Below are 24,214 nucleotides of genomic sequence, written 5' to 3'. Positions count from 1 at the left end.
CCCAGATCCATGGCAGAAACAGGTATGAAAAATGAAGATAGTGCATAAGAACACATTTCTTCAGGATCTCTTTCAAATTAAGAATGAATCTGGACTCAAAGATGTCATTTATTTATTAAGTGGTAGCTATTAGCTATATTAGGATCTAATCTACAGCTTGCAATTCCTGATAAGAGTAATGCGCATTTTTAACTTTTAATCTATATATATGATCAATCACTGAAAACTTGAATGTAAATTTAATGAAACAAAATATTTATTTTGGCTAAACATGTTATATCTTTGATTAAAATTGCTATGAGTATAAAATAGGTATTTGGCTTTTATATTCCTACAGTATAATATTTATGCAAACTGGATTATACTAGAATTGGGTTTTTAATTAACTATTGAGTCATTATTAAAAATGTATTTAGCTATTGCAAAATAATATTGCTAGAAGGAATCAAGTAGAAATATATTCAATAAAATATATTCTTTTCCTGGTTTCGGAACAGAAAATGGTATTGATTTCTCACAGTTTCAAAAAATTTGTCTGTACTAAATGACCAGTTGAAGAAGATAGGTATTGTACTTTCTCTCCTTTAGAATCATTGACCCATTAATGCTTATGTTCTATTTTCTTAGGAATCAATTTCTTTTCAAGTTCCTAATTATTTGAAACCCTTTTATTTTCAATTAAACTAAAAGATTTGCATATTATGCTGTGCAGTAATTTGTTGCATACTATATAGTAGATGTTATTCGATTTCACTTCAATAGTTGAATAATCTATTTCCTGACTTACAGAAACTTAGTGACTTAGTGCTTTAAAATATTCTACCCAGGTATTCTTTCAGAACCCAATTTGCGTTCTAATTCCTAACCTGGTCCAATTTTGATTTTCTTTAGATTTGCCTAAGTTTACCCTCTGTTCTACTATTCAGGTTAAGCTTTTCATGATTTTTACTTTACTCCTGATATCGTTCTGGGGATCATGTTGGTGTGATGGCTAATGTTATTGCTTCCCACCTCGCGGGCCCAGATTTGAATCCTGGAGGTGACAGGATTTTTCAGTGTTATCCCAATCCCTACTTGGGGTGCTTTGTGGAGAGCACCTCAAGTGAATATACCTTGATCAAAAAGTTCCCGGAATAACCACCGTGTGGCGCTCCCATCGTTCCGATTTGAGTTCTGTTTTTTTTGTTAAATTGGTACATCTGTTGTTGATATTCCCTTTAAATCTTAGTGTCATAACTTGACATTTGCAAAAGTTACGGTCGGTTTTCGGTATGTCCATCAGTGCTTCCTGCGATTTTTCCATTACTTCCTCTCGGCTGCTAAAACGCATTCCCCGTAATGGTTTTTTAACTCGATTGAACAGAAAGAAGTCACAGGGAGCCAAATCAGGTGAATTCGGTGGCTGTTGGATGGTATTTGTTGCATTTTTCGTCAAAAAATTACGAATAATGATAGCACTGTGCGACGGTGCGTTATCATGGTGCAAAATCCACGAGTTTTCTGCCCACATTTCTGGTCTCTTTCGGCGAATTGCTTCACGCAAACGTCTCATAACGCCCAAATAATACTCTTTGTTTACTGTCTGGCCTTCTGGCAAAAATTCATGATGCACTACACCGTTGTAATCCTTGAAAACCGTCAGCATTGCCTTCTTTTTTGACTGAAAACGACGTGGTTTTTTTGGTCTCGGCTCATTTGGTGAACGCCATTCACTTGCCTGATGTCTGGATTGCGTGTCGTACTCATAAACCCACGTCTCGTCTCCAGTAATGATCCTTTTGATGAATGTGGGATCGGATTCAGCCTCGCAAATCATGTCTTTTGCGACGTCAACACGGTCTCTTTTTTGCATGAAATTGAGGTCTTTCTTTGCTGCTACACGACGGAAACCCAAATCATTAACCACAATGTCTTGGGCGGATCCATAGGCAATGTTCAAGTCCTCCGCTATTTCTCTGATGGTTAATTTGCGGTTATTGACCAACATTTCTTTTACTTTATCAATTTTTTCACCGACTTTCGATGTCGATGGTCTGCCACTGCGTTCATCATCTTCGATTGACTCACGACCACTTCTGAACCGCTCGTGCCACTGGTAAACGACCGTTTTTTTTAGAGAATCGTTGCCGAAACACTTTTCCAACATTTCCAACGTCCGTGCGCCACTAAATCCGTTTTTACGCAAAATTTAATACAAGTTCGTTGTTGCAAATTTAAATCCATTTCTGAAATTGTAAAAAATCGCCAACACACACAGAGATAGATGTACTCTTGGCTACGTAACTTTTGCAAATGTCAAGTTATGACACTAAGATTTAAAGGGAATATCAACAACAGATGTACCAATTTAACAAAAAAAACAGAACTCAAATCGGAACGATGGGAGCGCCACACGGTGGTTATTCCGGGAACTTTTTGATCGAGGTAGTATGTCATCCTTTGGATGGAACATTAAACTATGAACTCCTTGGTACCTAATGAATAACTGATTGAAGCACTTTTCCACTTGATAAAATTTAAATATTTACGACCGGGTTTCGATGTATTACATCATCATCAGGCCTAGACCTGATGATGATGTAATACATCGAAACCCAGTCGTAAATATAAAAATTTTATCAAGTGGAAAAGTGCTTCAATCAGTTATTCATTATGTTCGACTTCCACCACATCACGCAAGAAGCTACTCAATTTATCCTCGGTACCTATTTTTAATGGTAAGTTAATGCTATTGCTGGGTTTCTCTCCACCCTTCCTACATGCCCTGAGCATCCTACCCTTACTAAATTAGCCAACTATCCCTAATGATGCAAATTACCTTTCCTAATGACTAATACTACTAATGCTGTCACTTAAGTTTACCATTAGCCAATGGTATATTCATACCAGCGGCTACTCATATCATGATTAGTGAGTGAAAACAGTGCAAATTTAGACAAAATTTCATGGTATTATTGAATGCCTTATCAAGCACAATTGGGACATGAAAACAAACATACGAGTGGCACAGATACAGTGACAGTTGCTTCTTCCTAACTGGCTTATTTTGGGCAAGGATGTCCTAGAGCTTCACTTAATTGAAAGAGCTGGAATAAGTGTCCTTCAATCATTATTCTGATGGTATATGATAGGACAAGATTCCCTATCTATTGCAAAGTGACCGATAACCCATAGAAATAGCACACAACTATGTTGTTGGTAAAATATAGGTAATAATTTACACACATTCTTTAAGCATTATTACTATTGATGGCATTGCAAGTAAATAATAGCATTGAAGAATCATTCTAGCAAGGTATAAAGAAGAATTTCAGAAATAGTTAAATGATATAGTATTATGCCCTTCTGTATGAATTGAAATTGACCTATAATCTTCATTTTCAGTATGCTACAGCAAACCCAGTCAGTCTCTATTCAACTTGTCTCATGTACAACTCACAATGTACATCAGGCAAGTGTTCAACCCCTTTTTATGAAACAATTGTTGGAGAGCCGCGTGCAGTTTTCCTTGATCAACCCACAATGGGTAGTTCTGGAGTTACAGATCTGGAAGATTTGCCTCCCTACACAATGGTAAGTTAAATGTATTAAAGTAATTTTTAAGACCCGTGAATTAAAATCAGAGCAGTAAGTTGACAAATAATTAAAATGGGAGAGCTTTAAGGAGGCAAACCAAAATGCTTTCAATTAGATGACTAGAATTTTGCAATACTTAATCTCATTTCCTTATTTCTTCACACCTTACATTGCCATCCATCTCATCAACCCATTATCTGCTCAGTGTATTCCATTCTCTCCTGTGCCTCATATCATTCTACCCCTCCATAGAGTTCTGATGAAGTTGGGAAGTTAGGAAGCATGTAAGGTTAGCTCTCAATATTTGCAATATTTCCAAAGAAACAAAATTCCAGAATCTCCTAATTTCTGAATGAGTTTAATTGGTGATTCATCCTGTTGATTTAGTTGTGATTGTTCTAGTGTTAAAATAAGTTCCTTATAATCTTATCTTTCTGCCTACTCCTGTCCTACGCACCTATCTCTCTACCATGGAATAGCTTATTTCATTTATATATTTTGTTGAGGCTTGTGTTCCAAGCTGTTGGTAGATTTTTCCTCTGGTAATATGCCTTTTTTATCAATTGATTTTGCTTACTATATACTTTAGATCATCTATCATTGTAGCTTAGTGAATTGGAAATTCAGTGCGAAAGGCATGGGATGAGAATCAATATTAATAAAACGAAGGTTATGCGATTTTCTAGAAAGAAAAAGGCTAAGCTTAACATTAAAATAGAAGGGAAAAAACTAGAGCAGATAGAACAGTTTACGCATCTTGGAAGTGTTTTGGACCAACACTGTCAAAGTAGTAGGGACGTAAGGAAAAGAATTGTGCTGGGCAAAGAGGCTTTCACCAGGAGGAGGGAGTAGATGACGGGGACGTTGAGTAAGGATGTTAAGAAAAGACTCGTAAAAACTTTGATATGGAGCTATGTACGGTGCAGAAAGGTGGTCATTGAAGCAGGAGGATAGATGTAGATTGGAGGCTTTTGAAATGTGGGTGTGGAGAAGAATGGAGAAGGTGAAATGGACAGAGAAGAAAACAAACGAGGAAGTACTTGGTATGGTGGACAAGGAGAGGAGTTTGTTGGGAGAAATCCTATGGAAGTAGGAAAAGTGGATGAAGGGGGTGTTGACTGGCAGTGGGATGTTGAAGATTGTGATAGAGGGGAGAATGTTAGGCAAACGAGGAAAGGGAAGGAACAGGATAGGGATGTTGGACGGGATGAAGGGAAGAAGAAAGTACTTGGAGATGAAGAGGGGTCTAATGTAGAGTAGGATACTGGATTTTGTATTTTGTTAGGAATCACAAAATATTTATTTAGTGGCTGTGTCAATCCAAAAACCTACCTTAACCGGTAGATTACCTAATAATAATAATAATAATCTATCATCGGCAAACTTGCTTCCTGGGGGACAAAATTCTTTTGTTCCAATTTTTGCCTCTGTAATCTCATCTAGACTTATCTTCTTCAAAAATCATTCATTTGATTTTATTGACAGTGATCCTGGTGTATTTTTGATCAGCTTTTCCAATGAGGTCAACGTTCTCATCACATCTTATTTATTCTCTTTCAAAACTGCTCATGTCATGGACATAACATGGTGATTTTTTCTTAATATATATAAATTATTCCAATTTTTACTTTCCTTCATTTCTGCAAAAACCTAATGCCAAACATGCTCTCATTTTCTTCCACCTTTTTTCCTATCCTCCAATATTCAATTCATCAAAAAAATATTATTCTGCTGTAAAGTTAGATGCTCTTAAATTTTCATATTCAACTGTCTCCTTCCTGGAAGTCTGTTTATATTTCTGTAATTAGGTTACTGTTGCATAGATATTTAGTACAATCTCCTCTAGTACATTGTTTCAGTATATTCGTAACTCCAAAAACATATATATTCAACTCCTGTGTTTCTGCTTTCGTATACATACTGAGTTTCCCTGAGGCATCACAATTTGATCTTAATATATGGCTATTTTTAATTTTCATCCATCTGTATTATTTTTTTCATGTATTTTCCATTGTTAGGGGTCTTTGAGTAACCATTCCACTTTTATTTCAGTGAGAAAAATACCCTTTACACACCATATGTTGTTGCCTCTTCCAAGGGATCCTTTAAAATTACATCTTAATTTAATAGGTGAGTTTAACTTTTCCTATGATAAGCCTTTTTACACTTCTTCATATATATATATATATATATATATATATATATATATATATATATATATATATATATATATATATATATATATATATATATATATATATATATATATATATATATATATATATATATATATATATATATATATATATATATATATATATATATATATATATATATATATATATATATATATATATATATATATATATATATATATATATATATATATATATATATATATATATATATATATATATATATATATATATATATATATATATATATATATATATATATATATATATATATATATATATATATATATATATTTTTTTTTTTTTTAAAAAGGACACAACTACCAAAAAAACATTTTATTATTCCTAACAAAACACAAAATCCATCATCCTACTCTATATCAGGTCCCTCTTCATCTCTGAGTACTTTCTTTCTCCCTTTATCCCGTCCAACATCCCTATCCTGTTCCTTCCCTTTCCTCGTTTGCCCAACATTCTACCCTCTATCACAGTCTTCAACATCCCACTGCCGGTCAACACCCCCTTCATCCACTTTTCCTACCTCCATAGGATTGCTCCCAACAAACCCCTCTCTTCGCCCACCATACCAAGTACTTCCTCATTTGTTTTCTTCTCTGTCCATTTCACCTTCTCCATTCTTCTCCACACCCACATTTCAAAAGCCTCCAATCTACGTCTATCCTCCTGCTTCAATGACCACGTTTCTGCGCCGTACATAGCTACGCTCCACATCAAAGTTTTCGAGTCTTTTCTTAACATCCTTACTCAACGTCCCCGTCATCAACTCCCTCCTCCTTGTGAAAGCCTCTTTGCCTAGCGCAATTCTTCGCCTTACGTCCCTACTACTTTGACCGTGTTGGTCCAAAACACTACCGAGATACGTTAACTGTTCTACCTGCTCTAGTTTTTTCCCTCCTACTTTAATGTTAAGCTTAGCCTTTTTCTTTCTAGAAAATCGCATAACCTTTGTTTTATTAATATTGATTCTCATCCCATACCTGTCGCACTGAATTTCCAATTCACTCAGCAATGCTTGCAGCCCCTTGGCTGACTGACAAACTAAAGCTTGGTCATCAGCAAACCTAACTGATTTTACGAATTCCCCGCACACCTTCATTCCTACCTCCAGTTCTTCCCATGCCTCTTTGATCATTTACTCTGCATACAGGTTGAACAGCAACGGTGATAATGGGCAACCCTGCCTTACACCCCTTCCTAACACTGCCCAACCGGACTCCCCGTTCCCCACTCGCACCTGAGCAGTCTGAGACATGTACAGGTTGCGGATTAGCCTCCTTTCCCTCCAATCTATTCCTATTTTCTGCAATATACTCATTAGTTTTTCCCAATTCACTCTATCAAACGCTTTTTTGAAATCTACGAAACAGGCAAATACCTCCTGGTTGTGTTCTATATCCTTCTTGATTAATAATCTCATTACTGCAATGGCATCAAGCGTACCTCTCCCCTTCCTAAACCCCAACTGATCATCCCCTAAGTAATCATTTGCCCTACTCTCTATCCTTTTGTTTATGATCCTGAGAACAACTTTAGCTGCGTGAGATATCAAACTTATTGTCATATAGTCCTCACATGACGTGGCCTTTACCTTTTTTGGAATAGGGACTATAACTGATCTCACAAAGTCTTCCAGCCAGATGCCCTCCTCATAAATACTAAGGATTAGCCCATATAGCCTCTTCCTCCCACACTTTCCTAAGCATTTTAAAAGTTCCACGGGAATGTTATCCACCCCCACGGCCTTATTTAGTTTCATCTCCCTTAATGCCCTTTCTATCTCATTGTCTAGTATGCCTGGACCTAAGCTGTCTTCCTCTACGTCATTTTCTTTTTCAATGTCTAACTTTGTTGGTCTGAGTTCTTTACTATACAGTTCTTCTATATACTCCTTCCATCTCTCTTGGATCTTTCCTGCATCAACTATTACCTTATCCGCCTTATCTCTAACTGTTAGCATAGGTCTTCCTTTCTTACTTCCCGATAACGATTTAACTTTTCTGTACAGCGCACCGATTTCACCCTTCCTCTGCAGACTTTCCATATCCTCACACTGCGTCTTCCACCATGCTTCTTTTGCTTTATTTGTTGCCCGCCTCAATTTATTGTTTAATTCTTTGTAATTAATTTTGCCTAATTCTGTATTTACATTCTTCCATTTTCGCCGCTCATCCATCTTTGTAATCATCTCATCCGTGATCCATGGTTTCCTAGTCCTTTTAGCGTTAACGGTTCCAATAGTGTCTTTTGCGGCATTAGACAGCCCTTTCTTGATCCTTTCCCATTTTTCTTCGATGGTACATAGCTCTTTACCATCCTCCATGATTTCCTCTACCGCCTGTTTGTATTCCTTCCTTTTCAAACCATTTAATGCTTCTACATTCCATTTTCTAGCTCGCCACCCCTGCCTTATCTTTTTGAAACGGACTCTACATTTCATAACAACTAAATTGTGGTCAGAGTCCGCATCCGCTCCGGGGAAGCTGTTCGAATTTATCACACACACACACATATATATATATATATATATATATATATATATATATATTTATATATTTATATATTTATATATTTATATATATATATATATATATATATACAAAAATTTTGATTAAGCTTTTTAAACCCAGAAAACCTGAGGCAGAACACTTACATATGTAGTTTTAAGGTATCGACACGGCTGTGGTAATCTCAGAGGAAGAGGGGAGAGAATATGTGTAGGGGGGACAAGGGTAGTAGAGGTAAGGAAAAATATAGAAAGTGCAAGGGGGTGGGCGGAGATTACTAGGCAGCTATTGGATGGATACAATGGGCTTGATTCAGCCTGGGAGGATTAAATCACTGGATGACCCAGATATGTAACATCTCACAGGTTCTCACCTCTATGATACTTCAATATTTTGGAAGGGTTTCAATCACTGAAACAGAGAAACAGTTATTTAAAGAGTGGTGGGAAGCAGTGTGGTAGGAATGGGATAATTAAGGAAGATGGGAGATTTAGTGGTTAGTCATACTGAGGGAAAGGGTGGTGTTGCATTCATCCACCCAGAAGTTACAGGAGAAGCAGTACATATGTTTTTGAGGTGCAGATGGCGTCGGGTTGGGAATTGGTAGTATGGGAGTTATGAATGTCTTGTGTATGAATGTGTGAATTTCACACGCCGCCGGGCTTAGTACTGGGTGAATTCTACCATCACCTTCCAAATCAACCTTCAGGTTGATTACTATGTTCATGGTTTTATTTATACATATATACATATACATATATATATATATATATATATATATATATATATATATATATATTGTGTATAAATATACATGTATCAATGATCTAGAAACACTCATGTGAGTAATATAACATTTGGACAGCACAGGAAAACACAAATATAAAATAGTTAACAAGTAAAAGGGCACTCACATTAGAGAACATTTAAGCTTTCGACTTTCTCTGAAGCCTTTATCAGTCATCAGTGGTATCATATTTCCAGTGCTTCCAGCCGTCTTCTTTCTACTGCTTTTGTAATGGTAATAAAAAAAGACTAATTTAATGCACATTGAATGGAAATTTTTGTTTTCCTACCCAATTCATTGATTAAATCTTAAGCAAATAGGACAAGTATGCAAGTATTTTCCCTTGCTTCTTGCTCATGCAATTTTCCTGGGACACACTACAGAGTAAAAAATAAATTCAGTATCTATATCAATGTAAGATATTATTTCCATTTAAAATTCATCACTCACATAATTTCACAAGGTAGCTCTCATTAATTTACTTTTTCTTTATTTTGATTATCTTAAATATTTGAAATAATATATTTTTACTATTGGAACGTTACACATGCATCTTACGTTTCCTAACACTTTATATTTATCCAAGAGAGTTAGATATGTCACACATTTCAAAGAATATGTTTGATATTAAACAGTGCTTTGAACTATGAGTGTTGATAATAGGTGGATGTTTATCAAGTAGAGTGGTACAAATGCTGCATTTGGTGTAATCACTGTCATTTCCACTGAAGATTACTTTGATTTCCACCATTCAGTACCTAGTTTTTCAGACAATTAGTTTTTGGAAAACAAGCATCTAATTTACCACTGATTTAATTCCACCTATATGGACCAAATACATGCATATTTTGGTCCATAAATGGCAATTTTTTGCAGCAAGGTACTAAATTATCAATTTTACATCAGTATGAACATTTAAGGAGGCACTGTAAGGAACATTGTGGCAAGCCCTTGTACGTACACCAAACAAATAATGAATAGTGCCTAATGTTTCCACTAGCTCTATTTCAATGTGATTCTCCATAGCTAATTTTTTATTTATATTCAGGTAATAATATAGTGTAATGTGGGTTTTCAGAAATTAACACTGCCATGTTTCCAGTCAAACGGAGCACTATCAAATCATGTATTGCATGTCTAAAGATAGCTAGATAAGAAGTTTTGGTGGTCCGATTGATGGCTAATCCTATTCCCATTATAAAATATCTTTGGATTTTTTCCTTTGTTATTCCTAAAAAGCTTGTTTAGGCAGAGGTTCCCTTAAAATCATGGCCTTGAAACAAAATAAAGAGCTTGGGGCAAAGCTAACACCAACCTTCAACATAATGGAAGATAATCAGCTAAATAGGTTATGGTGAAACATCATCCTATGATATGTAATCAAAAGCAAGGACTCGATTTTCAACAATTGTTACAAGATGCATGTTGTCAACTACAAAGGCTTTTGTTCTTCATAGTTCTTTGTTTCCCTTTTCATTACAACCTTCAAATGCATTGATCTAACCATTACCAATTGATATTAATAGATTTCATCTTTAAATTTGAGATAAATTTGCCTTTAATCTTGAATCTTAACAATTGTAGGAAAGTATTTTGAAAGCACTCAGTATCTAATATTATGTAAATCAAATTAATTATCCAATGGAATATTTTAATATTCTACCCTCTGGACCAGGTGTCCACATTTATTCAACCAATGACCAATGCTGGGTTTCCATATCTTTGTCGTGTGGAAATGACAACCATTAATCATCTTTTGGAGCTGATTCCGAGTATCAACACTCTCTCTTTGCCTTATTGCCATAGTTACAATGTAGCAATAATTAAGTTACTGTTGATTATATTTTTTAGAATTTTATCTTGTGGCATTCATTTTAAAACATTTTACGTAAATAGATCATATTATGCTACAAACATTGAATAGTGATAAATTTTCAAGAAGAAATTACAGAATCTATTTGCCAATAGAGTTTTTGGGATTCAATTTACCTTCACAATTTAGTTTGAGAAATCATAGTATTGATTTCACAATTTTATTAGCAGTACTTTATTAAACGTCCATTTTTTAAGACTTATGATGGAAGTCCAGGAGAACATGAAAAACTTTTTCAATTACAATGTAGTGGTATTATATCCAAATTTACGTTGATAAATAGAAATGTTTTCATTTAAACACAAATACGAATGTGTTTTTTTAATCTATTTTTGAAAAATGCTGCATGTTATATTATATTAGAGTATGAAAAAATATAGATGTTAATTTTTGAAAAATCAAATTTTTGAAAAAAAATATTATCACTTAACTTCCTTTTTTAGATAAGTTACCCTGTCAATGACTGAGGCTAAAGAATCCGCGAAGATAAAAAAAATCCAAACAGGCATTTTTGCAATGATGGGTGAAGTAACTTGATGCGATTTCAATATGGTTAATTGGCAGTAAAACCATTAAATGCAATATATATGAAAGTTGTTCACAGTTGAATATAATAGTTTTGAATTTCTCTTGTGCAGTGTAAAAAACTATGGCACATGCAAGATTATACAATTCTCACTTGAGAGTAACATTCTCGATGCTGTGAACAACCTCTGTGCTCAGTTGTCCATTTTATCTTGAGAATGATTTTTTGATACTGAAACTAAAGTTGACTGTCATGAAAATAAGCGGAGTACTCAGTAACTTTAGCTTCATCTTAATGCGCGAGACAAGTAGTTTACAAGCATTGGGTTTTCCCTCTGCCTCTCATTCCACTATTTGTATCTGGAAAAAAGCCTCCCCGGCCAAAGCCTAAGAGATGGTGGGAGACGTTCTGCACGTGCAAGTGGGGCGAGAAGGAGGAAGCCGAGGAACCTTGCGGGGAGCCCATATCCTTGACACCCGATCAGGTCGAGGGTGAAGTCCTCAGACTAGCGATGATCCAGCGAGAGACTAGGCACTGCCACCCGCTTGTCGAGAAGCTCGGCCACCGGACCAGCTTCTCCCCCAAAGACATCCCGCCGCCCTTCATCCCTAAGGCAAAGTACTACGACGAAACGCCGCTTCCACCCCCGCGGAAACTGTCCTTCTTCGAGAAGCTATTCCACAAGGAACCCAAGTTGGAAGTGGTCTACCCGGAGACCAATCCCCGCGCTAAGGTAATGTCCTTCAAGGAGGTCTGCACGTCCATCTCCAACTCGCTTCTCACGCCGCCCCGCTTCGAGTGCGCCATGAGGGACCCCTATCTCGTCTTCACCGCTGTCCCTCCACCCTACTTCTCGCATTGCCCGACCGGAGGCTCCCCTCCTTTCCAGCCTTGCCCATCTTCTTCCAAGACGCTGGCGCCGCTTGAAACCTGTGCCAACGCCCCAGGCACGCCTCAATCCCTCAAGCGTCGGACGTGTGTATCCCCGAGCCTGGAGAGAAACGCCCAACTGCCACCCGAGCCCAACTTCCCCTACCCAGAGGCGATGGGCCGTATGTCTCGAATCCAACCGCCGCCCCCGGTTTTGCCCATCATGCAGTCGGTGAAGCCCGTCGTTTCGCCGCCGGCGATGCCCGTCGTCGCGCCGCCGGTGATGCCTGTCATCGCGCCGTCGGCAAGTCCTGGCGCGCAGCCGGAGATGCCGCCCCCTCCGCCGAAGATGGTGTGCGGCGGAACGACGCCGCTCGATGAGATGCCGTCGCCCTTTTACTCGGAGTGCCAGGAGCCGGACTGCGAGTCACAGAAGGAGCCGGAGGTTTGCTACGAAGAGTCGACGGAGAAGCCGTGTAACGTAAACCGTTGCAAGAAGAAGGACTTCGAGGGGGGAGATGAAGAATTGGAGACGCAAGACGGCCTCCCGCAGCCCTTTTACTCGAAGTGTCCGCCCAAGGAACTAAAGAAATTCGAGGAGGCCGATGATTAATAAATTTTGGTCCAAAGCTAGAATTCGGGATGAATCCTAAAGATGTGCTTGAGCCTTTTACCAGCGGGCACTTTCTAAGTGCTTGTACATTCTAATCTTATTTTTCTTTAAAGAAAGAATTATGACATTGCGCATAGCATCGAATATCTTTGATGGTATTTTTAGATATTTTCTCCGTCGCCAAGCCATCTCGGATGCAGAAAGCTTAATGGGTGAATATTATAATTAACCGATTCAAAGTTAAAAATTAACCATTAAACCTATCTGAAGTGCTCCTGACCACCAATACCTTATTTCATTTTGACCTTGGAAAACGTTTATTGGCTGTCATCCATCGTATATACCATGGCGGTAATCTATCTCCCTTTCTTAGTGATCACCTTTTATTCCAGTGGAGAGTGCCAACACGTCCGCATATCATATTTTTATATTCGTCGGAAATACTAACAAAAGTCAACAATGTATGCAATTAGAATTTAAATTGAAATTGTCTTTATAAAAAGGACTATGGAGGGGTCCCCTCCGTCCATCATTGATACTGATCGACATTCCCACCAGATATACAGGTACCTATACGCATAGTGATAATTGTTATAGGCACACTACCTACCCTGTTTCGACCTCTAACACTATTTCGAAGTGCAGATCGTCTGGAATACAAAGATTCTAAATTCTTTTACTTTTACTCTAAATTGTCTCCTTCTCCAAGCTCATCATACTGTTCACCGGACTTGATCAATTCATTGATCAATATCCTTGCCCTTTTATGATAGAAAAAATTTGAATCAGTCTCCGCCAGTAGAAGCACCGACTTTAGCGTTGTTGGAACCCGCGGTAACATCACATTATAGCGTACACGTACTGAAATAATACGTGAAAATAATTTATTTTATTTTGGTGCCTTGCAAGCCACCACTAGGGTGTGTGGCAGGGAGTTAATACACATCAGAATAATTTTGACCCGATTATGACCCTACCGAGGTTGGCCAATGTAATTCTGACCCCTTATCACTCGTAGAAAAAATGGTATCCTAAATCTGTTCTACCTTTAATCTCTCTAATTATGATATATTATGTAAAATGGACCGAAAGGAAAACAAATGAGGAAGTATTTGGTATGGTGGGCGAAGAGAAGGGTTTGTTGGGAGAAATCCTAAAGAGGCAGGATAATTATAATATTAATAATATTCGTCTGATCTTTCCAAAAGAAAGGGATGGGTTGCCGGGGCGAAGCTGATGCCATCGTTCGATGGAGAGTTCCATGGAGGATAACTTAACACCTGTTTGCGTAGGCTGGTCAGCGAAGGGCCCCGTGGAAGGGGAGGTGTGTCTGCGCGAGTGGTTCAAGGGAGGTTGAGTTTTTCCCAGCGGCGAAAAGAAAAGTCAAGCAGGATCCAAGAGGGAAGCTCAGAGCAAATAGACGCTGGCGAGTGCTCTGGTAGGTTTTCTTGTGAGAATATTTCATCGCTTCAAGATTATTCAAGATATTTCTTCTTTATTTGAGACGAAAGAAATATTTTATTTTAGATTGAAGATCGCTGCCTATAATCACGTGAGCATTCGTCACGGCGAAATGTAAAGTCTGTCACAGGCTTTACATTTCGCGCTCATTTTAGAGTGTTAAATTTTTCGTTGTCTCTGTTAAATATTTCTTAGTTTTCATCCGCTAACATAAGCCGCCATATAAATTCTCTCACCGCTGGAAAGTTCGTATACTTGTTACTTCAATCTAATATCGACACCCGTACGGTTTCAACAACAGCAATTTATGCTTTTTCTTGGGTCACAACATAATCATACCATTTTTTAGGTTACTAAAGTGAAACTCGGTAGTATTCCATTGTCAGACTGTCATCAAGTATGCTGGTCAGAGTAATAAGTCATGCATCAGGGAATGTGGATGCCTGTGGTCACTAATTATTAGTAAGAATTACTTAATTATAAGGAATGATTTCCGAGTAAAAGTGTTAAGTGATTGAAATAAATGAAGCGTTGGTGGATACGGACCTAAATTTGGCATATTTTGACTCACGAAAATCCAGCGTGACCTAGTAGACATCAGACGGTACGACGCAAAATTCCAATATTTTCTACTCATAGAAAAACCATAGTTGAAACTGACTTGAAATTTATTTGAATATCACTCAGTTTCATTTAATTCTCGCTTAAATTTACCACCCAAGAATAATCAACATAACGGTTTTAAATTTGCCAAAAACTCTGTTCATAACTGATATATTATTTTTTATTCCTTTGAACATATCAGGGCCCTGCTACATAAGTCAGGAGGGGGGAGAAATTAGAATAATAATCCTAGGTGCTTTTCATTTTACTTGCACTCTCCTTCATTTTTGATTTGCTTCTGAAGGATAGGCACTTAAAATAATAAGCTTATGATAATTGCGAACTCGAGAGCTGGCTTTTTTTTCGCCGAGCTTCTTTGCTGGTTATCAACATTAGCGCTTATTCTCTGCGAGACGGGATATGTGTTATTCTAAAGGAATTTTGATGTCTGCCCAGCCAACTCCGGTGTTTATTTGCAGTTGAGAGAAGGGAGAGAGAGTCGAACCTGATTAGCATATTCAGCGCCTGGGTTCCGTAGCAATACCACCGAGAAGGGAAAAACATTCTCTTGATAAATACGTTTTGATATTCGAACCTTATATTTGAGCGTTAATAATCTCTCCCGGAGAAGATGCCATAAATATCTGCGGGTCATCGCGGCTAAATGTGAGTCTTTACATTCTGCAGTACGGTGTTTTTCCACCTTTGTCTGGCCAACGCCTGCTTTATTTTCCTCATCGAAACAAGTAAAATCACACCAGTGTTATACACACCAGAGTCCCGAATGTCTGTGGAAAATTAGAGTAGAAAATCGATGAAAATAATTAGAAAATTTCTATTGCTTCTTTTTCTGCGAACGCGTGATGGCAAACGTTTCCTCTGAGCAGAGCCACCAAAAGGAGACCATCGCTGGAATTGAAAAGAATATGAACATATCAGTTTCAGATTTAACTTTGGGGACTTCCTTCATTATGAGGGTAAAAAGAAACTTAACATTTCCACCAAAAATATTTAATATTTCACATTTATTGGGTGGTAATTTTAAGTTTCTTTTTATCCTCATAGAAAATAATATGATTTCCACCGGGCGTTGTTCTCCTTGAAGTATTTATAATCGATGAAATTTTATCATTATTGAATCTTAAACTTTGGCTTTCGGTATTGTTCTAAGAACAAGGATTTATTCCGAACGATATTTAAGATGAGAATTGTCGTTTGGATCTAACATGGTGTATTTTACTAGGATTAATTTCCATTATGCGAGCACAAGTTAGATCACATGGAAAGACTGCAGTGAAATAATATGTGATGACAAGTGTAAAATGGACGAAAGAAGAATTGCATATGTAAAGTAAATGCTATCTCTTGATTCAATTGGACGATTGTGATTGAGAGACAGCACGAACCCTATTTCTAGGGCATGTCTTTGCAACGAAAAACCCTGCAAAACGAGCAATCCGCTAGGAATTCTTTATTTATGGATCTGTGCTCCAAAAAATGTTGAACTTCGCGATTTATTACTGAAATACTGTGGATTAATTTTATATAATCTAATTAAACTTTGATCTTACATTAATAGGATATTATTAATCGGGAATTTAGAGATGCAGCGCATATGTTCAAGATGTTATAAGTCATTTAACTAAGGAAATGGGATTACTGAACATGAAATTCATTTCATTGGATTAGATTCGTAAACCTTATCATTATTTTATTGCTTCATATTTGTCGAAACGGAGTCGCGGTAGTCCACGGGTAGAGCGTTGGACTACTGACCGGATGGCTCCTTCGATTCAATTCCTGGGCAAGTCTCTCTGGGTACCCTCAGCTCCAACCAAGCTTTGTGTTTTTTCGGTTAACAGGACTCCATAATCGGCATAGGGAAAGGAACTACCCCTCCCCCCTACCCTGATATGCGAATTTCACTCGCCGTTGGGCTTAGTACTGGGCGAACTCTACCATCACCTACCAAACCGACCTTGGGGTCGATTATTTTGTATCTTTTACTTGTCAAAAACGGTTTTTCTTCTCGTAAAACGTTAAGCTGAGTTCCGTTGCCGTTAAGCTGAGTTCCATCGACCAATTTTGATAGATTTTCCATTGTGTAAACTCGCTGTTAAAAATCGAGCATCAATAATGTAGTCCCAGCCATTTTCCTACCCCCCTACGGTTAATGTACAAGCGTTTCTCGATAAAAGTGGCGAAAAGTAGTCCAAACACAGCATCAAGATCGCATCTTTGTATTGCAGGGCGCCGATTCCCCTGAGAAGAAGGCAACGGAAACACAGTTATGCTCGTGAAGTCTTGTTAAATATCTCACCATGACTACTGTCCGCCTCGCTCTAGAAAAACTCACGGGATACTATACTAGTTGCTGTAGAGCTCATAATATCACGACCATAGGGGTGAGGAGCGAGCCGGCCCGAGTCGTCCGTTCTGGCGTCAGAATTTCTTGCAAAATTTGATTGCCCACAAAAATGTATTCACGCCTCAATACCTAAAACAAAATGCCTTCGTGATGGGACGAATAATTAAGTCGTCCTCACTCGCCCCCTTCACAGTATTACAATAGCCTATGAAATTGTATGCTTGCGTATGATTTAAGGTATTCGTGTGATTGGAAAATAGATAAGCACCTTACAGTATTTCATGTTCCATTTATTGATTATTCACTTACAGTGTGATTGACAAAATTAAAAGCAAAAATATTGAACCAGATCATTTTTCCAAAATTTTCATTCACATTTCCATTGTTTCAAAAACTGGGGAGCATGTATTATTGATGGCAGTCCTTATGCTCCACGTGCTTAAACTCAGATGGGTCGATGTTGTATCCGCTGAACACGTTTATCAAGGTGTTCTTAATGTCCTCGCTCAGCGTCGGCTTTCGGGAGACCACCGCCGCCATATATCGGCGTCCGAATTCGTTGGTGACGGGGTCGAAGGTGGGCCTGCACCCTATGTAGGCAGCATAGGTGTCGTAGTCGGACACAAGAATGGCTTCCTTATACACTCCTAAGAAGGAAAGAAAAAATGTGGTAATGGATTAGAAATTGCGCTCCCTGAAAAGAATCCTATTCGTAGTGTTACATTTTTCTTATTGTGTGAAGATATTAAGCATATGTCATGTTCTACCCGGTGAGATGACGTTGAATTCTTAAGCGTTAAGAATAATCGAGAAGATACAAAGCTTAAAAAAATTGATTAATCAAATATATAGGTGTGAGCGTTTGTTTTATTTTATTTATCGTCAAAGTTTTGCGCTCATTTAAGGACACTTAACTTTAGACGCATGAAGACGAATGTTTAGCACTCTTTAAAGTGACAAAATTAATGGAACTCGCAAATGACCAAGTTAAGTGCTTCTGGGAATCTAATTTCTTCTGAAAATTCCGGTAGGTTAATTTAGAAATTTTTTAGAGATATCATAAAATTTTTCATATGGTTAGTTCAACTGTCTAGTTTAGTAAAATTGGATAAACAAATTTTAATATGTATTGCTACGTTTCCCCAGAAATTAAATTACGTTGGAATTCTTAAAACTGATTATTCCAAGCCATGCTACAATATGATTGCTGGAGCAATTGCTCGACTACGAATTTTTCGTACAAGGTTAAAAGTCATGAATGTTATTCTATTCCAATTAACAAGTAAGAATTTGGGTGATTTTTACCGTAATTTCAATGACTTTTTGTTGCAAAACAAAGCAATAGTTCGCACTGTCAAAGCGTTTTGAAATAATTGTATTGAGTTGAATGTAGTACATCAACGCTTGAGATTTTTGATTTAGTGGAGGAATTCTTCTACAAATATTACCATCATAAGTCTCGGAATCAATTTTCTTCAGTACTCCGAGGAACATGCTCCGCCGCTCACTTCCCTTTGGTCGGCTGATTCCCTCGAACGACATTAACTTCCTTTCCTTGTCCAACCCAGAAAGCTTCACTATGAATTTTGTGTCATCGTCTGATTTTTTATACGTTATGTTGTATCTGGCGCAAGTTCTGGTTGTTATGTCTGGATGGTTGCTTGCGGAGGCAATAACATGCCATATCCCTTCCATCTGCAATGAAAGAGAAAAAGGAGCAATTTTGGTGATCATATCCCAACTAAGGCTTTGTAATAATAACAATAATTATCCTTTATTATGGTATGGGCTGAACAGCAGGACAATTCAATTTGTGGCATATAATATTAAAATGTATCACCAAGAGTTTGAATACAATTTTAGGAGTATCTATGCTGTTTTAATTCGATCATTAAAAGACCTGAGTTATTTATCAAATCATTCTGTTATTACTTTTAAAGTTTGAGTAGCCGAACTCAGAGGAAATGATTTACAGATTAAATCGCTGACCTAGAGGGTTTTGGCCCATTGACGTATTGTGCTACTGAAATTCCTATGAAATTATTTTTCAATTATATTTATATTTCGGTGCCTGGGACCATTGAAATATTAAAGTGAATTATTTTCACTTGTATTATTCTTTTTCAAAAACAATTTTTACACTTCATTCTAAACGCATCTATATGTGTGTGTGTTGATATATATACCCATATATATGGTTAACATATATATATATATATTAACCATATATGTTATATATATATGTTAACCATAAACATAGTAATCAACCCGAAGGTCGGTTTAGTAGGTGATGGTAGAGATCCACCAGTACTAAGCCCTATACGGCGTGTGAAAATTCACACATCAGGGTAGGGGGGCCAGTTCCTTTCCCTGTGCCGGTTATGGTTTCCCAGGAAGACCTGGTTGGGCGGAGCTGCAGGTGCCCAGAGTGCCTTGCCCGGGAATCGAACCCGGGACCCTCTGGTTAGCAGTCCAATGCTCTACCCACTGGACTACCGCGACCCACGTATATATATATATATATATATATATATATATATATATATATATATATATATATATATATATATATATATATATATATATATATATATATATAATCCACGATGATAATAAATAATAAAGTAAAACTGTTTCTGGCGTGACTTGGTGGAACATCTTCATATTGAATTTTAAAAATAACTGACTTGAATGTGAAATGTGGAAAAGCCAAGTTAGTTATATTTCAATTGCAATATTAATAAAGTAATAATTTAATAAAACCTCATTTCCCCTAACTTATCCCATAAAAATAAATAAAGCAATCTATCTGCACAACTTACTGCCCCGCCGTTCAGTCCCTTAAAAGTATTCTTTGAGATATTTTTCCTATCCTCTCCGAAAGCAAAGCCACCGCCAACCTACTCTGCGAACGCCCAACTGTAGCATTTAAACGTCCGGAAAATCTTTCTAATATTCTCAAATCCACAAGACCTCTTTCTAAACCTACTCCAATTCCCAAAACCCCTTCGAATCCATGCAATCATCGATGCAGTTAGCTTAAATGCAGTAGAAGTAACTCCAGGTGTTCCTGAGGGAAGTGCTATTGGACCTCTTTTATTCCTGCTTTACGTTGACGACATTTGCTCCGTAGTCACCAGTGAGATACGTTTCTTTTCCGACGATGCAGTAGTTTAACGTGTAATCCGTGATCCTAAGGACATAGCAGCTTTATCATATAACCTGAATGCTATACAACGCTGATACGACACTTAGCAATTAAAATTAAACTTTAAAAAGTGCGTAGTGATAAAATGGTAAAATAAAAAAATTAATAAAAATGTTATGTAGAGACGCAATTAAATACCTAGGCGTTTTCCACACTCACGACCTCTCCCGGGTGAAACACATACGGGGAATATGTGGACAAGCTAACAAAAAATCAGGATGTATGAGAAGAGTTCTAGGTAAATGTGTATGAAAAGGTCAAAGAGAAATGTTATCTTTCGCTGGTTAGGCCTTATTTAGAATATGCTGCTAGTATATGGGATCCACGTGAAGTTGGAATAATTGCCGAATTGGATCGCATGCTTCATAGAGGAGCCAGTTTTGTAAAACGTCGTTATGATAACTTTAGAAGCGTATCCAAAATATTTGAGCAGATAGGCTGCGAATTACTCACGGAGCGAAGGTTAAATTAGAGATTTAATCTCTTGCATAAATTGAAAGAATGTCTCTTGAGCAGTGATGTTGAAAACTTATTATTGGCCCCATTGTACTACGGTAGGAGATATGATGCCAATCAAATTAGAGAGATTAAATGTAGAACAGATGGATTTAAAAATTCACTTTTTCTACGAAATATAAGGGATCAGAATAAAATTGTCCCACCGCGGTATGGTCATATTCGGGTTAAAATTAGTCTGGTGTGTATTCACCCCCTGCCGCACGTCCTAGCGCTGGCTTTCAGGGTACTAAAAGAACTAAATAAAAATAATATGCCCTATGTGAGTGAGTGGTTGCATATCTTTTTTCATCCCCTGTTATCCCAAAAGAATGCTAAAAGATGCTAAAAGAATGAAGAACACCCTCCTCAATATGCGATGCTGGTTTATATGGATCGTCAGAGTAATGAGTTCCTCTTTGAAATAACGTTTTATAAGCTTCCTTCAGCTGCAGATTCCCCTTGCAGCATAACGCCGCAGTCATCAACCGACAGGCCGATCGTCTCAGACGAGGATTGAATTCCCTTTTATTAAGCGATAGGGCGTGTATGAATCACCATTCTCATTCAAGTTCCAATTCCAATGCTGTCCGTGAAGGTCTGTGGGACTACGAGACTTTATTTACTGATAAGATGGCGAGATTAGTCAATGGATATGCAGCAAGATTCGTCTTGCGTAATGGAACTTGGCTGCATGGTGTTAATTGATGACATACTACACGTATTTCGATTACGATCGAACCAAAGATATCAAAAACCCTCTATTCCTTAATATTTTGAAGTAAATCTTTAGGGACACTTGACACATACTCATTTTACCTCATTGTGCGATGCAATCATACGCACACGAAGGATCCGGTTAAAATCAGTCAAGAAATTGTATTCGTCTTAAAATGCATGTATGATAAGCAAGAGGACATATAGTACATCACTGAGTAAACATGCATGATCGAATAAGTTGAGGGCACGCGGGTTCTACATTCATTATCCTCAATTCAGCACTTACACCTATGCCTCCTTTTTTGCCACCACATTTTACCACCAAACCAAGTGATTGACTCGTAACTATTGTATTAATAATAATATAGACGCGAAGAGGCGCTTAAAGCATAAAAATAATATAGGAACCACCAACCGATAGCGAGACTCAGCGTTTACAGGCGAATGGGTGAGACATTACGAGAGAGGACCCTGATAGCTTCTCCTCATCGTACTCCTTACCCTTTTCTCTTCAAATGGGTGTTTCCCGACAAACCACGAGCACTGGTCTTTGATGTTCGCCTGGGCGCCAACCGCGACGAGCACCGCCACCACCAGAGAGAAGAAAACCTTGGCCATGACCGTGTTTGGACGACAGAGTGGACGTTAAGTGCTGCTTGCTCCGGCCGGCGCTGTGATTTGAGTGCAGTTGCATCCTCTCAGTGCGAGGAACCCCTCTTTTATACCAATGGAGACGGAGACACCGGGGTGGTGGGACGAAGGAGGGGAATCGGCCTTGAATGCACCAGTACACCCTTTCGGGTGCAATTCCCCTTAAGAGGGAAAAATGCGAAAGAAATTTGAGGAGGGAGGGAGGATTGGTGTCGGGAAGGACGTGCTGGTGGAAGATGGAGCTGGAATGGGGAATGTCTCTTCTTTTGTACTCTTTTCGGAGAGAAGAAGTGATAACAGGTTTTTTTTCTCCGTAGTAGTAGTAGTTTTGAGGGGAGGCGACCGACAGCTAAGGTCATTTGCGCCATAGGGGATGGATAGGAAAGGATGAAGGGTGGAGAGAAACCCGGCGTCGGCATTATCCTACTCTTTACGAAAGGCGCCAAGGGGTCCACAGTTTAACGTCCCATCCGACGGACGGCGTACTCACTCAAAGTGCCCTCCACAAAGCACCTCAAGTAGGGATCGAGATACCTCTGAAAAATATTCAACACCGCCGGGATTTGAACCCGCGCCCTCAGGGTGGGAAGCCAGTACGTTAGCCCCCGCACCATCTCGATCCCCTTTTTCTCCGTATCATGCATCTTGTTCCCTAATGCGCTGGAAATGTACGCAATCAATAAAAACACGCATCAATCCAAAACGATCCCGACCCAAGGAGCTACAGCACAAAAAACAAACCAGAAACAGCCATATCGAAACTCAACCGAGGGATATTCCTAGACGACTTTTTCAGGGTCTATCAGGGGTGAATAAGTCTATTTTCATTATCAAGGACACTCACTAGCGGGAACTCAAGGACGCTCAAGGACGACCATTTGGCTTAGAAATCCGTCACAGGATGCACTTTATAACACACTGTGTACTGCATGTTACATGGATCGTATGCAATTATTTTTCTCAGCAATACAACTGCATGCAAATCACCCTTACCAGGCCTCTTTTAGTGAACATATTTGGTTTGGATTTCTACAATAATTTCAAAGAAAAATACCAGTCCGGAACACATACAAGCAGAGGATCTCACTCTAACCGAAGTAAACTCTTTCATCCTGAACGAGGGAGTTAACGAATATACTGATAAAATAAATTCTTGATGAAGAAATCCAAGGTATTCCTCCGAGATTTTGTCAAATCAGAGAAACAGAAAATAAATATTTTAACCACAACCTCGCACACGTGGAGGATTCTGTTTTATTTAGGCAAGAAGATGAAATCTTCTTAAAACGCATATACGAGTATTATAAGCAAGAGGACATGCATTACCGAATAAGTGAGGGCACACAGGCTCTACTTCTCATAATAATAACACAGCTATTATTGGAGTGCATAATCTGAAAGCTTCATTTTATTTTCTTCGTGCACTGCATTCCTTTCATTTCCATAGTTCTTACCAGGACGGGTTGTTTTGCTATTTTAGATGAGTGATTAGGGGATAAATGGCTACTTCCTACTAGATAGTGTACGATGGACGCTTTAGAAAGAAAACTCCCATTTTTGTTTTTTGTCTAATGAATTTCAGAAATGAAAATTTTCAATTTGATTGAAATAATTATTTTAGACTATATTTAAATTTTAAAGAAATAACTAGGCAGCACCCTAGTCCTTTTTTATGCATTCGTTTATTTATTTAGTGAGTTAAATGATTATATTATAATCGTTTATCGAAAGATAGGATGAACT

General features: G+C 38.0%; 2 protein-coding genes across 2 annotated transcripts; one reads left to right on the top strand and one right to left on the bottom strand.

Annotated features, from left to right (window-relative positions):
- The first annotated feature begins 11,993 nt into the window (after positions 1-11,993).
- LOC139686400 (uncharacterized) lies at positions 11,994-12,965 on the top strand. Its single transcript, XM_071583593.1, has one exon. The coding sequence runs from the start codon at positions 11,994-11,996 to the stop codon at positions 12,963-12,965; it is 972 nt and encodes a 323-aa protein (XP_071439694.1).
- A 4,707-nt stretch (positions 12,966-17,672) lies between these two features.
- On the bottom strand, positions 17,673-22,523 carry LOC139686437 (uncharacterized). The gene is made up of 3 exons (XM_071583626.1): positions 22,322-22,523; positions 18,846-19,092; positions 17,673-18,044 (listed from the first exon to the last, which is right to left on the bottom strand). The coding sequence occupies exons 1-3, from the start codon at positions 22,436-22,438 to the stop codon at positions 17,806-17,808; spliced, it is 603 nt and encodes a 200-aa protein (XP_071439727.1). The 5' UTR covers positions 22,439-22,523; the 3' UTR covers positions 17,673-17,805.
- Positions 22,524-24,214: the final 1,691 nt, after the last annotated feature.

Source organism: Hetaerina americana, unplaced genomic scaffold (assembly GCF_022747635.1).
Source record: "Hetaerina americana unplaced genomic scaffold, ioHetAmer1.1.p SCAF_14, whole genome shotgun sequence".
Lineage (NCBI taxonomy): Eukaryota > Metazoa > Arthropoda > Insecta > Odonata > Calopterygidae > Hetaerina > Hetaerina americana.
Note: the sequence above shows the minus strand (reverse complement) of the source record. Positions and strands in the feature narration are given on the sequence as shown.

Coding starts and splice junctions, on each gene's coding strand:
- LOC139686400 (XM_071583593.1), top strand. CDS start 11,994: ATGATCCAGCGAGAGACTAGGCACTGCCACCCGCTTGTCGAGAAGCTC.
- LOC139686437 (XM_071583626.1), bottom strand. CDS start 22,438: ATGGCCAAGGTTTTCTTCTCTCTGGTGGTGGCGGTGCTCGTCGCGGTT. Junction 19,093..22,321: donor ACCCATTTGAAGAGAAAAGG/GTAAGGAGTACG, acceptor CTTTCATTGCAG/ATGGAAGGGATATGGCATGT. Junction 18,045..18,845: donor TGATTCCGAGACTTATGATG/GTAATATTTGTA, acceptor TTTCCTTCTTAG/GAGTGTATAAGGAAGCCATT.